The sequence below is a fragment of the Emiliania huxleyi genome, assembly GCF_000372725.1.
Source record: "Emiliania huxleyi CCMP1516 unplaced genomic scaffold EMIHUscaffold_366, whole genome shotgun sequence".
Classification (NCBI taxonomy): domain Eukaryota; phylum Haptophyta; order Isochrysidales; family Noelaerhabdaceae; genus Emiliania; species Emiliania huxleyi.
This window is the reverse complement of record NW_005199228.1, coordinates 85,198-97,605: the sequence shown is the minus strand read 5'-3', so window position 1 is coordinate 97,605 and position 12,408 is coordinate 85,198. Positions and strand designations below refer to the sequence as shown.

General features: G+C 67.4%; 3 protein-coding genes across 3 annotated transcripts in view; 2 read left to right on the top strand and 1 right to left on the bottom strand.

Moving 5' to 3' along the window:
• Positions 1-1,185: 1,185 nt before the first annotated feature.
• Positions 1,186-1,809, top strand: EMIHUDRAFT_45038 (hypothetical protein; the record flags this gene model as incomplete). Its single annotated transcript, XM_005772097.1, has 1 exon — positions 1,186-1,809. A coding segment is annotated over one exon (624 nt), but the record flags the coding sequence as incomplete, so codon positions are not given.
• A 1,513-nt stretch (positions 1,810-3,322) lies between these two features.
• On the top strand, positions 3,323-6,844 carry EMIHUDRAFT_444858 (hypothetical protein). The gene is made up of 9 exons (XM_005772096.1): positions 3,323-3,941; positions 4,012-4,722; positions 4,787-4,834; positions 4,989-5,234; positions 5,411-5,485; positions 5,550-5,660; positions 5,736-5,892; positions 6,138-6,212; positions 6,283-6,844. Exons 2-9 carry the CDS (start codon positions 4,369-4,371, stop codon positions 6,708-6,710), a joined length of 1,494 nt encoding a protein of 497 aa, XP_005772153.1. The 5' UTR covers positions 3,323-3,941; positions 4,012-4,368; the 3' UTR covers positions 6,711-6,844.
• A 5,204-nt stretch (positions 6,845-12,048) lies between these two features.
• The window catches only part of EMIHUDRAFT_242709 (hypothetical protein), a gene marked incomplete at both ends in the record, with an annotated part of 1,960 nt that continues 1,600 nt past the window's right edge, over positions 12,049-12,408 (bottom strand). The window contains one exon of the mRNA XM_005772095.1: positions 12,049-12,168. Coding sequence (XP_005772152.1) covers positions 12,049-12,168 — 120 coding nt within the window. The remainder of the gene's footprint in view (positions 12,169-12,408) is intronic.

The window sequence follows — 12,408 nt, the reverse complement described above, 5'->3', positions numbered from 1 at the left end:
AATGCCGCCTTTGCCGAGGGTGTCCTGAGTGTCGTCGCAGCCGGCAACTCCAACGCCGATGCGTGCGACTACTCTCCCGCCTCTACACCACTCGCAGTCACCGTGGGATCGACAACCAACAGCGACGCCAAGTCGGGCTTCTCGAACCACGGCACGTGCGTCGACATCCATGCGCCTGGCTCCGGCATCACGGCGGCGTGGGTCGGCTCTGACTCGGACACCACCACTATCTCCGGAACCAGCATGGCGTGCCCGCACGTCGCGGGAGTTGCGGCGCAGATCCGCGCGCTGCGGCCGAACTTTGGCCCGGGCCAGGTCACAACGTCTCTGCTATGCTTTGCCACTCCAGACACCATCAGCGGCCTCCCCTCCAACACTGTCAATGAGCTGCTGTTCAACGACCTCGACGACGCGGCTCTATCGGAGTGCCTCCAGGCATCAAGCCCTGCGCCACCGACGCCGCCCTCGCCGCCGCCCTCGCCGCCGAACCCGGGCAGCTCGTGCGAGCTGGCGCACTCCTTTGGCGACTCCTCGACCAACACCTTCTCGCTGGACATCTCCGACACCTCGGTCGGTGTCGGCCCGCCCGGCTACGATCCCTCGCTCTGCTCGGGCACGTGGTTCACCGGCAGCGGCGCCGTCTACTGGCTCAAGCTCGACGACGTGCGGCCAGGCGTGTCGCTCGACCTGACCGCCTGCGGCTTCGACACGGACCTCTCCATCTTCAAGGGCTCCTGCGACAGTCTCGAGATGGTGGCGTGCGACGGCGACTCCGGCTCGTGCAACGTCGCCTACAGCTCCTTCATCAACGACTTTGTGCCCGAGGCGGACACGCAGTACTACATCGTCCTGGGCGGGTACAATGCCGCTACAGGCGCCGCCACAGTGACCGCCACCTACGCCTCGGGCGCGACGCCCTCGCCCTCGCCGGCGCCGTCTCCCTCTCCCTCGCCAGCGCCGTCGCCAGTGCCGTCGCCCTCGCCAGTGCCCTCGCCATCACCCTCGCCGGTCCCCTCGCCGTCGCCGTCGCCGTCGCCGTCGCCGACACCCTCTCCTTCGCCAACTCCTTCGCCCACCCTGCCCGGCACCTGCTTCCCGAGCCCGACATCGCTCTCGACCAAGATTGTCGGCGGCGAGGAGATCGACCCGCCGCGCCTCTACCAGTTCCTCGCCCACCTCGGCGGCTGCGGCGCCATCCTCATCCACGCGGAGTGGGCGCTGACGGCCGCACACTGCGCGCCCTACTTTGGCGCTGGCTCCGAGATTCTCCTTGGTCAGCACTCGCGCAACGCTGCCGGATCCGGCGCTGATGAGTGCGTCGAGCGGCTCGAGGTGGAGACCATCGTCCCTCACGAAGACTACAACGGTGGCACTTTCGACAACGACATTGCGCTCATCAAGTTGTCCGCCCCGAGCGAGTACGCCGCGATCGATATGCTCGACCAGCCTGATGACGACACCTGGCACAGCGCGGGCACGCCGCTCGTCGTGGCGGGCTGGGGCACGCTCTCGTCGGGCGGCAACACGCCCGACAAGGCACAGCATGTGACCGTGCCGGCCGTGCCCGAGTGCGCCGAAACTGGCTACGGCAACCAGTACAACCCTGCAACGATGGTGTGCGCTGGCGAGACGGGGCTCGACAGTTGCCAGGGCGACTCGGGCGGGCCTCTTTTTGGCATTGACAGCTCGGGCAAGCGCACACTGGTCGGGATTGTCAGCTGGGGATATGGTTGCGCGGCCAACAACTACCCCGGTGTCTATGCGCGTGTGCAGGCCTACACCGACTGGATCTGCGACTTGACCAGTGGCGACGTTTGCTCGACCGGCATGCCACCCGCCTCCCCGTCGCCGCCAAAGCCACCTCCCGCATCGCCATCGCCGCCGCCCTCGCCCTCGCCGCCGCCCTTGCCGGGCAGCTCGTGCGAGCTGGCGCACTCCTTTGGCGACTCCTCGACCAACACCTTCTCGCTGGACATCTCCGACACCTCGGTCGGTGACGACCCGCAAAACTACAATCCCTTGCTCTGCTCGGGCACGTGGTTCTCCGGCAGAGGCGCCGTCTACTGGCTCAAGCTCGACGACGTGCGGCCAGGCGTCTCGCTCGACCTGACTGCCTGCGGCTTCGACACGGACCTCTCCGTCTTCAAGGGCTCCTGCGACAGCCTCGAGATGGTGGCGTGCGACGGCGACTCCGGCTCGTGCAACGTCGCCTACAGCTCCTTCATCGACGACTTTGTGCCCGAGGCGGACACGCAGTACTACATCGTCCTGGCCGGGTACAATGGCCTCACAGGCGCCGCCACAGTGACCGCCACCTACGCCTCGGGCGCGTCGCCCTCGCCGGCGCCGTCTCCCTCTCCCTCGCCAGCGCCGTCGCCAGTGCCGTCGCCCTCGCCGGTGCCGTCGCCGTTGCCAGTGCCCCCGCCGTCGCCTACGCCGTCGCCGGGTCCGGTCGCTCCGCCTGGGCTCTTGCCATGCGATGCCTGCGACTTTGCCGTCGAAGTTTTCAATGGCGTCGAGTGCATTCTCATTTCTGATCTCCTCGACCACTCCCCCCTGGCGCCACCCTTCGCTTCCCCAATCCCGTCGCCGCCTCCGCCGTCGCCGTCGCCGTCGCCGCCTCCACCGCAGAATTGGATCGAATGCGGCAGGCCCGGTCGGTGCACGGAGGCAGCGAAGTTTGCAGCGCATACAGAGTTGCATGAGGTTCGCTGTTGCTCCGAGACGCGGCTCTCCAATTCGTGGCGCCGGAATCAGGGTTGCTCGGTGTGGAGTGATTCTCAGGGGCCAGAGATGGGCGAGTGCGCCCACTCCAAGACGTTCTTGGAGGCAACGGCAATTTGTGCCGATGCCGGCGCTCGCCTCTGCACCCAGGATGAGATAGCAGGCAGCTGCACTCGTGGCACAGGGTGCGGCCATGACCGTGACCTCATCTGGAGCTCTACGACTGATTGAGCCAAGGAAAGCTTTCATTCATTATCCATCTATTTATTGGCACCGCAGCCTACGAAGTTGTTCATTATTGGCACCTCTTTGCCCCCCTCCCGCCCCTCTCCCCTGTTCATCTAGAAGATCGATCTCGAGCTCAGATCGATGCTGTCCCTAGTATATCTGTGACGCCTCATGTTGCATGTCCGTGGAGGATCTTGTCGAGCGTCCGGTCTTTTGTGTACCACATTACGCGGCACCCACTCACCGTCGTCCAGGCTGGCCCTTTAATGGTTTCCCCTAGCAGCAGAACGCCCCCTCTACTCGGAGCTAGTAAACACCAGACAAGGACACGCGACGACACACACTCCACCTTGGCGGCGTCGGTCGGGTATTTTTTTCACTCGGCTTTGGGTCGCGGCCAAGTCTCGATCGCTGCTCCGCCGCCGCTCTTCTCACTGCGCAGCTCACGGCCCTGCCTCCTCGGTAGATTTGGGTAGATCGGCATGTCACTGGCCAAACGTGCGCTGCGCGCGAGCCTGGACGCCGGCTCCGACGGCTCCGTCACGCTCGCCAGCCTCTCCGGCGCCTCGGCGCTGCGCACGCTCGACCTGATGTTTGAGGCGGCGCCGAGCGGAGGCTTCCAGTACCGGCTGTCTGGGCAGTCCGCGTCGGCCGCAGAGGGCGGTCCCTCGGCCCCGCCGGAGCGCGCCATTCCGCTCGACACACTCGACCTCATGTTCGAGGCGGACGGCGGCGCCTTCACGTACCGGCCGCCTCCGGCGCGAGCCAACGCAGAGAGAGGGTCCGAGCCTCGCACGCTCGACCGTCTGCTGACGCCGGCGCGCTGCTCGGCGTCATCGGCCTCCTCCTCCGGCTCTGGCTGCACCGGCTCTGGCCGCACCTCCCGCGCCTCTGGATCCTCCGACACTCCGCCTCGGCTGTCTGGCGGCGCTGGCGTTCGCGGCTCGGGCGCGCGTGCGGCCCGGCAGCGTGGGACGGGGCTTCCCCAGGTGGACGAGACCTCGATGGTGCGGGTCGCGAGGAGTGAGTAGAGGAGTTGACTCACAAGGAATGCCTCAGGTCGACGAGAACTCGGTGCAGGTGAGCCCTCCAGGCACGCCCAGCGCCGCCGCCGGCGCAGCAGGCCGCACGCTCGACTCGCTCTTTGGCTCGATGAGTGCCGGAGACAGGGACAGCGGGTCTGTGGGTGGGTCCGGACCGCTGTCGCGCCTCTCGCTACCGCGCTCAGGCAGCGGCGCCAGCGGCGGCCCGTCTCACGCAGCCCAACTGACGCAGGACGAGCGGCTCGGTGGCAGCCGCGGCTCGGCGCACGCGGCGCTCCTCCACGCCCGACGAGCGGGCGCCTGGCCGTCTCAGTGAACAACGAATGGATGGTGAGTGGTGAGTGAACAGGCGCACCTCACGCTCGACGAGCGAATGGGCAGCCGCGGCTCCTCCTCGTCCTGCCGCAACTCCTCCCCCTCCACCGCCGGCAGCCGCCATCTCGGCCCACCTCGGGCAATCTCGGGCCACCTCGGAGGCGGCGGGGGAGGCGGAGGCGGCGGCGGCGGCGGCGGCGGAGGCGGCGGAGGAAGCGGGGGCCGCGCGCCAGCGAGCAGCCGCGGCGTGCGCATCGACGTGCCCGACGGCGGTGGCGGCCCAACCAGCGGGCCACGGCGCGTCGCGTCGCTGCCGAATGCGATGCCTGACGGCCAATCTCGGGTGATGCCTGAGGGCCAGAGGCCGCCCGCGCTGGCCAAGAGTGCGACCACGGGCCACGCGGGGTTGGAGGCGCTCGGCTGGCGGCTGGACGACGGTAGAAGTGCACCGCGCAAAACAGAACGACACCACGCAGGCGCTCGGCTCGCGGCTGGACGAGCTGCGCGCCGCGGTGTGGACACAGGCCGACCCGCCACACGTCACGTCCGTGACCGTGTACACGTCCCTCCCGTATTGACGAGGGCTGGTTTGTGATCGGCGTAGGCCGACTCGCCGCCCGACCGAGGCGACGAGTACGGCAGCGGAGTCGCTAGCTGCCGCTCTCGTCTTTGAAGTAGGCCGGTTCGCCGCCACACGAGGCGACGGCGGGCGTGCGCGAGGTCGCGGCGAGGCGCTCGCTCTACCTGCAGACCCTCTCGAGCCTCCGCCGTGTCGCGGGGCTTGGTGCGGGCCAGTTCGGGTGCGTCTCCCTTGTGACGGACGTGCACGGGCAGCCGCACGCGCTCAAGGCGCTCTGGAAGGGGCAGCTGATCGCGTCCGGCAGCGTCGGTGCCGTGGTGCGCGAGCGTGAGCTGCTCGCGTCGGTGAGCTGAATCTGGCCTTCCGACTAGCGCTCGAGAGGACACGCACCCCACTGTGGTTCGCCGTAGTCTTCCGCCGCAGTCGATGCTTTCGTAGCGACTCGTAGTCACGACTCCCTGCCCCGAGGCATGTAGGTGACCATGTAGGTGTGCCACGATTCCCTGCTTTGACCATGTAGGTGAGCCACCCCGCAGTGGTGCGGCTCGAGGCCTCCTTCCAGGACGCGCGGCGCGTGTTCCTGCTGCTAGAGCCGGTCCTCGGCGGCACGCGTGCGCACCTCTCCCCTCTCGCCTCTTCACACCTCTAGGTGTGAACAGGTCCTCGGCGGCGAGCTGTACGCAGTGCTGCACATGCTGGGTCGCCTCGAGGAGGGGCAGGCCCGCTTCTACGCCGCGTGCGTCGCCGACGTGCTCGGCCACCTGCACGACGCGTGTGGCACCGTGCGTACCGCACCCCTCTCCAAGACATTTCCCCGACACCTGTCCCCGACACCTCCCGTGCAGGTGAGCGGCATCGTGTACCGCGACCTCAAGCCGGAGAATTTGCTCGTCGATGGCGTCGGCTACCTCAAGCTCGTCGACTTTGGGCTCGCCAAGCGGCTGCGGCCCCTCGCGGACGACGGCGAGGTGCACGCCGCAGAGCGGACCTCGACTATCTGCGGCGAGATGCAGCCGAGAGATAGCTGAGAGAGAGCCGCGAGAGAGCCGAGAGATAGCCGAGACGTAGCCGAGATGCAGCTGAGATGCAGCTGAGATGCAGCCGCGATGTGCCGAGAGATAGCCGAGATGTAGCCGAGATGTAGCCGTGATGCAGCCGCGGCAGAGCGAACCCCGACAGGCACGCCCGAGCCTCTCGCCCCCGAAATGGCGGGAGAGCCCCCCGAGAGTACCCGAGATTGCCTGTAGGCACGCCCGAGTACCTCGCCCCCGAGATGGTGCGGGGGGAGGCGTACAGCTTCTCCGTCGACTGGTGGGCGCTCGGCGTGCTGCTCCTCGAGATCGGCCTGTGGCTGTGAAGAGCGTCTCTTCACGCCTCCAGCTGCCAGCACAGGCATGCTGCTCTTCGAGATGCTCGCCGGCGTGCCCGCCTTCCGCAGCGCCGACCCGGCAGAGGTGTACCGCAAGATCCTCGTCGAGGCTCCGCGTTTGCTCTTCAAGAGCAGCGCCGAGTGCGACGCTCTGCTGGCCGGTCTGCTCGCCAAGGCTCCCGAGCAGCGGCTCTGCGCGGCGGACGAGGTCTGCGACGCGCCTTTCTTCGCAGCGATCGCGTGGTCGAGCTTGCGCAGCCGCAGCACGCCCGCCCCGTTCCGGCCGAAGATCGCGCACCCGACGGACACGTCCAACGTCGTCACCATCGAAAAGTACGCGAGCCCGGCGAGCGAGGAGGGCGACGGCGCCGAGTGGGATCGCTACCTCACGAGCGCCACTTTGCGCAGCTCCACGCACCCCTTCGCCTCCTTCGCCTCGGGCGTGTGGTAAAGAGATGGTGTTTGTGAGCCTCGTGTGGCGTCTCGTGTGGAGGCAGCCAACTTTGAGTGTCCATTGCCAGCGCGGCGGCCCCTTAGATTAGCTTGTAGGTTGGTGTTGCGATCGAGGGACGAGAGGCGAAATCAGACGGCCCGGCGCGGATCCCGGATTACAGTATATAAGACGCGAAAGCGAAAATCGATGTTGCGCCGAAAAGAGAATATCGGCCACATGCCCGGAAAAAATTGGAGTTCGTCAGAATTTGTCCGCGACGGAAACCATTTTTTATATCCTTTCAACCGCCGATGAGGCAGCCGTTTCCTTGCACATCAGACATCTCTCTTCGGGTTGTGTTCTTGCGTGCACATCTCCGCCCCCGAGCCCCCCGCCCCCCCCCCTCTGTCACGGCACGTCCTCTCCAGGGTTCTCTCAGAGACAGTTCCACGCTCTCTATGAGTTGCTGCTGGGCTGCATCTGCCGCCGTCCTGGCAGCAGCCGCCCTCGCCCTCGAAGCGGCGCGGCAGCAGCACGCGCCGCGCGTCTGCAGCGGCCGCTGCCTCCTCGAGCGCCGCGTCGCTCCCTTCGAGCGCCGTCTCGCCCCCTTCCACAGCCAGATCGGCCTCGATTAGTGCTGCCCTGGCCGCCGCCTGCGCCGCCTTGGATTTCTCCAGCGCCGCTCTGGCCTCCGCCCGCGCAACCTCGGCATCCGCCAGCGCCGCTAATGCAGCCGCCTCAGCCGTCAACCCCGCCCCCCAAAAAGGATAAAATTTCTTATACAAGCCAATGCTGTAGAGATGTATAGGCATGGAACTTGGAGTTGGCGGCGGGCGCGCTGCACAGAGCCCCCGAACTTCTCACCACGCCCACGCCCACGCCTCGACGCTCTTGGGCAGCAGCTGGTTCGACAAGTCCTCTCCGTGGCCTAGGCAGCCGGTCTCACCCTCGCCCCAAGCAAAGACGGCGCCGTCGGCGGTTATGGCAAGGCTGTGCGCGACTCCAGCCGCCACAGCGTTGACGCGCTGGTCAGCAAAAGCCGCGACCTTCTTCGGCAGCAGCTGGCAGCGATTTGGGGGGCATCTAGCGCGGTGGCGGAGCCAGAGTAGACTGAGGCGGAGGCGACCGCGAGCACTAGCCGGGGCAGTCGGAGAAGGGGCAACTCCGTGCCTCGAGAGCAGGGCCATGGGTCCTCCTATTGAGCGCAGTGAGTTCATTGAACCGACCGCTCGCACGAAGACCCCGTTCTTCTGTCCCACACCAATGACTCGGTGAGTGGCGACGGGGGCGACGGCGATGAACGGTGCGGCGACCGCCAATCCGGCGGCTCTGACGCAGTCAATCGGCCGATGGATGGCGATCCACGTCACGTGCGCGGGGTAGATCCAAAACCAAAGGCTCGCGAACGTGATGAACCAACCGATGTACTGCGGGCCCGTGATTTGGTCAAACACGCTGTGCTCGGCGATGACGGGGGCGACGGCTTGCGGGCTCGAGTCCTGATCGGCCTGGAACCTTGGGGAAACCCCCCCGAGGTTGGCGTGCGGCCTCTGGGCGATCTGGGCGAAGCCGGCGCCGGACTCCCCAGTCGCACTCGCTGGAAACACTGGGCGCGCACTCGGCGAGAGCGCGAACCCGAGGGCGACGGTGACGGCGAGGCTCATCGTGTGCTGCCTAATAACAAGTCATCGCCGTCGCCGAAGGACTCATCACTCAGCGGCTGCGGGATGGTCGACTGTCGCCTGCGGGTGTGCTCCGCAGCCTCCGCCTCGTCGGCCCGCGAGGCCTGCAGCTGCTGCAGCAGCGAGCTCTCCCCCTCTGCCAGCTGCGCCCACTCTGCATACAGGCTGCCACCGCCCTCCTCCCCTCGCCGCCGCCGCCGCCGTCGCGCGCCGTCGCCGTCGCCGCCGTCGCCGCCGTCGCTGTCGCCGTCGCCGTCTCCGCTGCCGTCGTCTCCGCGCGCGCCGTCGCCATCGTCGCTGGCGCCCTCCTCGCCGCTGGAGAGCTCGCCGCCCTCCTCGCCGCTCTCCTCCTCGCCACTGTCCTCTCCGCTCTCCTCCTCTCCGCTGCCGCCCTCCTCCTCCTCGTCGCCCTCCTCGTCCTCCTCGTCCTCGTCCTCGTCGCCGTCGTCGTCGTCGTCGTCGTCGTCGTCGCTGCGCATGTCGTACAGCATAGGGTCGCCCTCCTCGTCGCCGTCGGCGTCCTCCTCGCCGTCGTCCACAAAGGCTCCGTCTTCCGGGCCGCCCTCCTCCTCTGCCGCCGCCTGCTGCCGCGGCCGCCGCAGCGCTGAGCGGCCAAAGAGCTTGTCGCGACTCACCTTGCGGCCGGCGAACCGCGCCGCCTCCGCCGCGCTCATCTGGATACCGGCACCGCGCATCCGCCTCCCGCCGACAGGCGCCGCCGCCGAGGCCCGCTCAGAGTCGGTGAGCAGCGACGGCCGCTCCGCAGCGGTGAGTAGTACTCTAGAGTAGCCGTCGCCGTCCTGGTCGCCGTCGACATCGCGCGGCGCGGGGTTATGAGCAGGTCCGCGATCTCGTCCGCAAGCGAGGGCATCGCCGCCGCTGCGGTACGTCGTCCCGCGGAAAAAGTATTCGAAGTTACCGGCTAGAAACGTAATTATATCCTTTCCCTCTCTCTCTAAACAATGCGCGTTGCGATCCACATCACCACCGGCTCGCGGCAATATGGGCACAGCTGCAACCTTTCGGAGCAAGGGCCACACGCGCACTGGTGACCGCAAGGCCCCGCCGCGTGTGTCTTGGGTCGGGTGAAGCAAATGATGCACGTGGTCTCGCCGCCCATGGTGGACTCGGGGACCGCTGCGCGGCCAGTGTTGAAGTTGGCGTCGGCTAGCGAGAGCGCCGCAGCGGTCTGCTCCTGCTCCTCACTCGGCAGAAGGTTGCCGGCGGACTCGGCGGGAGGCGCCTGCTCCTCCGCTGCGCGCCTCGCCTCATCATCAAGCCTCACGCTCTCCTCGAGCGCTGCCGCCAACTCCGTCTCCGTCGCCGCAGCCAGCGCTGCCTCGTCCTCGGGCTCCCGGGAGGGTCCAGCGCCGCCTCCGCCGCCCTTGCCCTTCTTCTTCTTCTTGCCCTTCTTGCTCCCCTTGGCACGCTCCTCCTTCTCCGCCTCCTCCTCCGCCAGAAGCGCCTCGGCATGCCGCGCCGCCTGCGCCTCTGCCACCGCCCTCTCTGCCTCCCTCGCCGCTGCCTCCGCCGCCGCCTCCGCCGACGCATGCTCCTCGATGGCGCGCACGCACTCGTCGTTGCCCTCCTTCTTGGCACACTGCAGCGCCGTCATGTTGTTCTCAGCGCGCACCGCCGCGTCTGCGCCCGCCCGAAGCAAGCGGAGCACGACGGCGGGGTGGCCGTCGATGGCGGCCTGCATCAGCGCGGTGTAGCCGTCAATATCCTGCTTGTTCATCTCCGCCCCTCGCTGCAGCAGCAGCTCGACCACCCGCTCGTGGCCGTGGCTGGCGGCGAACATCAGCGCGGTGGTGCCGCCGCCGTGCTGCATGTCGAACTGCGCGCCGCGCTGCAGAAGCAGCTCGGCCACCCGCTCGTGGCCGCCTTGGGAGGCGAGCATCAGCGCGGTGGTGCCGCCGCTCTGCTTCTTGTCGATCTCTGCGCCTAGCCGCAGCAACAGCTCGACCACCCGCTCGTGGCCGTTGCGGGCGGCGAACATCAGCGCGGTGAAGCCGTCGCTGCTCTTCAGGTTGACCTCCGCGCCGTGCCGTATCAGCAGCTCAGCCACCCGCTCGTGGCCTTTGTCGGCGGCAGCCATCAGCGCGGTGCCGCCGTTGTGGGCGGCGCCAAAAAGCGCGGTGCCGCCGTGGCTGCTGCTCTGCAAATTGACCCCTGCGCCGTGCTGCAGCAGCAGTTCGACCATCCTCTCGTTGCCGGTGCCGGCGGCATACATCAGCGCGGTGCGGCCTTTGCTGTCCTGCAGGTCGATATCCGCGCCTCTCTGCAGCAGCAACTCGACCGCCCGCTCGTGGCCCTCCTGGGCGGCGATTGTCAGCGCAGCGAGGCTTCTCGGCCCGATGGTCGCATTGACCCGCCCGCCGCTGTCAAGCCAAGTCAGCAGCGCCGCCTCGTCGCCTTGGAGAGCTGCTTTCGCGGCCTCTTCGGGAAGGCTGTCCAATGAGCTGGAGGAGGCCGCGGCACTCGCTCCCGCCGCCGCCTCGCCCGGGGAAGCGCCGCCCGCGCCGCCCGCCGCCGCCTCGCGCCGGCTCGCAGTCACCTCCGCGATGTGCTGCCGGAAGGCCTCAATGCACTCGGCGTGGCCGTGCCTTTTTGCCAGCTGCAGCGCGGACTTGCCGTCCACAGTGCGCAGCTTGGTACCCGCGCCCGCGCGCAGCAGGCGGAGCACGGTGGCGGGGTGGCCTTCGATGGCGGCAAGCATCAGCGCGGTGCCGCCGACGCTGTCCTGCATGTCGACCTCCGCGCCGCGCTGCAGCAGCAGCTCGACCACCCGCTCACGGCCGTTGCGGGCGGCGAGCATCAGCGCGGTGCCGCCGTTGCTCTCCTGCAGGTTGGCATCCGCGCCGCGCTGCAGCAGCAGCTCGACCACCCTCTCGTGGCCGTAGCGGGCGGCAATCATCAGCGCGGTGCCCCCGCCGTTCACATCGCCCACCACGCAAGTCGCATTGACCTGCCCGCCGCTCTCGAGCCACGCCCGCAGCGCCACCTCGTCGCCTCGTGAAGCCGCTTTCGCCGCCTCGTTGGGAAGGATGCCCAGTGAGCTGGAAGAGGCCGCTCCCGTCGGCGAAACCGCTAGCATGGGGCGGGCGGGGGGGGGGGGGGCACGCGCTTTTGCGTTTTGCGTGGAGGCAAGATTTCTTTATTTCTTACAGAGAAATTTGTGGAGAACTTCTCGTTGTCAGTTGGTTCTCTGCAGATCCTCTGCCTCCGCGCTGCCAACAAATATGCCGACTTGAATCTCAAGCGCAAGGGACGCACGACGCGCTACACTTCTCTCGGCCCCCTCCAAACGCCTCGACGCCACTCCGACTCCAGCCTCGTCCAGCCAAACGCACCGCCGCAACGCCGCTACAATGTCGTCTGCCCGCAGCAGCCTCGCCTCACAACCCCGAGCAGGGGCAGCAGCGAGCAGGAGAGGGCCTGGCGCACAACCCCTGGTCAACTCTCGCCGCACCCTCCACACCCCGTATCTCTCTCGCTCTCTCGGGCGGCATGTTTAATTGTAAAGAGCCACAGACAACGAGAGAGAGAGAGAGAGCCTAGCCTCTCTATAGGACCAGACTAACCAGCCACCGCGCACTGTGGAGCGACCGACGACGCGCAACGGGGACGATATGACTACATAGTGGCCGGCACTGGCCGGCACGCATGCGCGGCTACGCGCCGAGGTCGCGGCACTGCGGCCCCAAAGGCGGCTCGATGAGGGACGTCCTGCCCATCGGCCCCTCGGAGTTTGTGAGGCCGTTCTGCGGCCCGATCTTGACGGGGTTCCCCGCCTACGAAAGAGACCCCGCATCTGGGGAGATATGGGGAGATATGGGGAGATATGGGGAGATATGGGGAGATCCTCGGAGAGATCTGGGGAGATCTTCCGCATCTAGAGGCTCCGAGGCCTTGAGGTTGGGGAGATATGGGGAGATATGGGGGAGATGTGGGGAGATATGGGGGAGATGTGGGGAGATCTTCCGCCTTGAGGTTGTCGAGCAGCTGGACGGTGCTCTCGGTGGTCAGGTTCT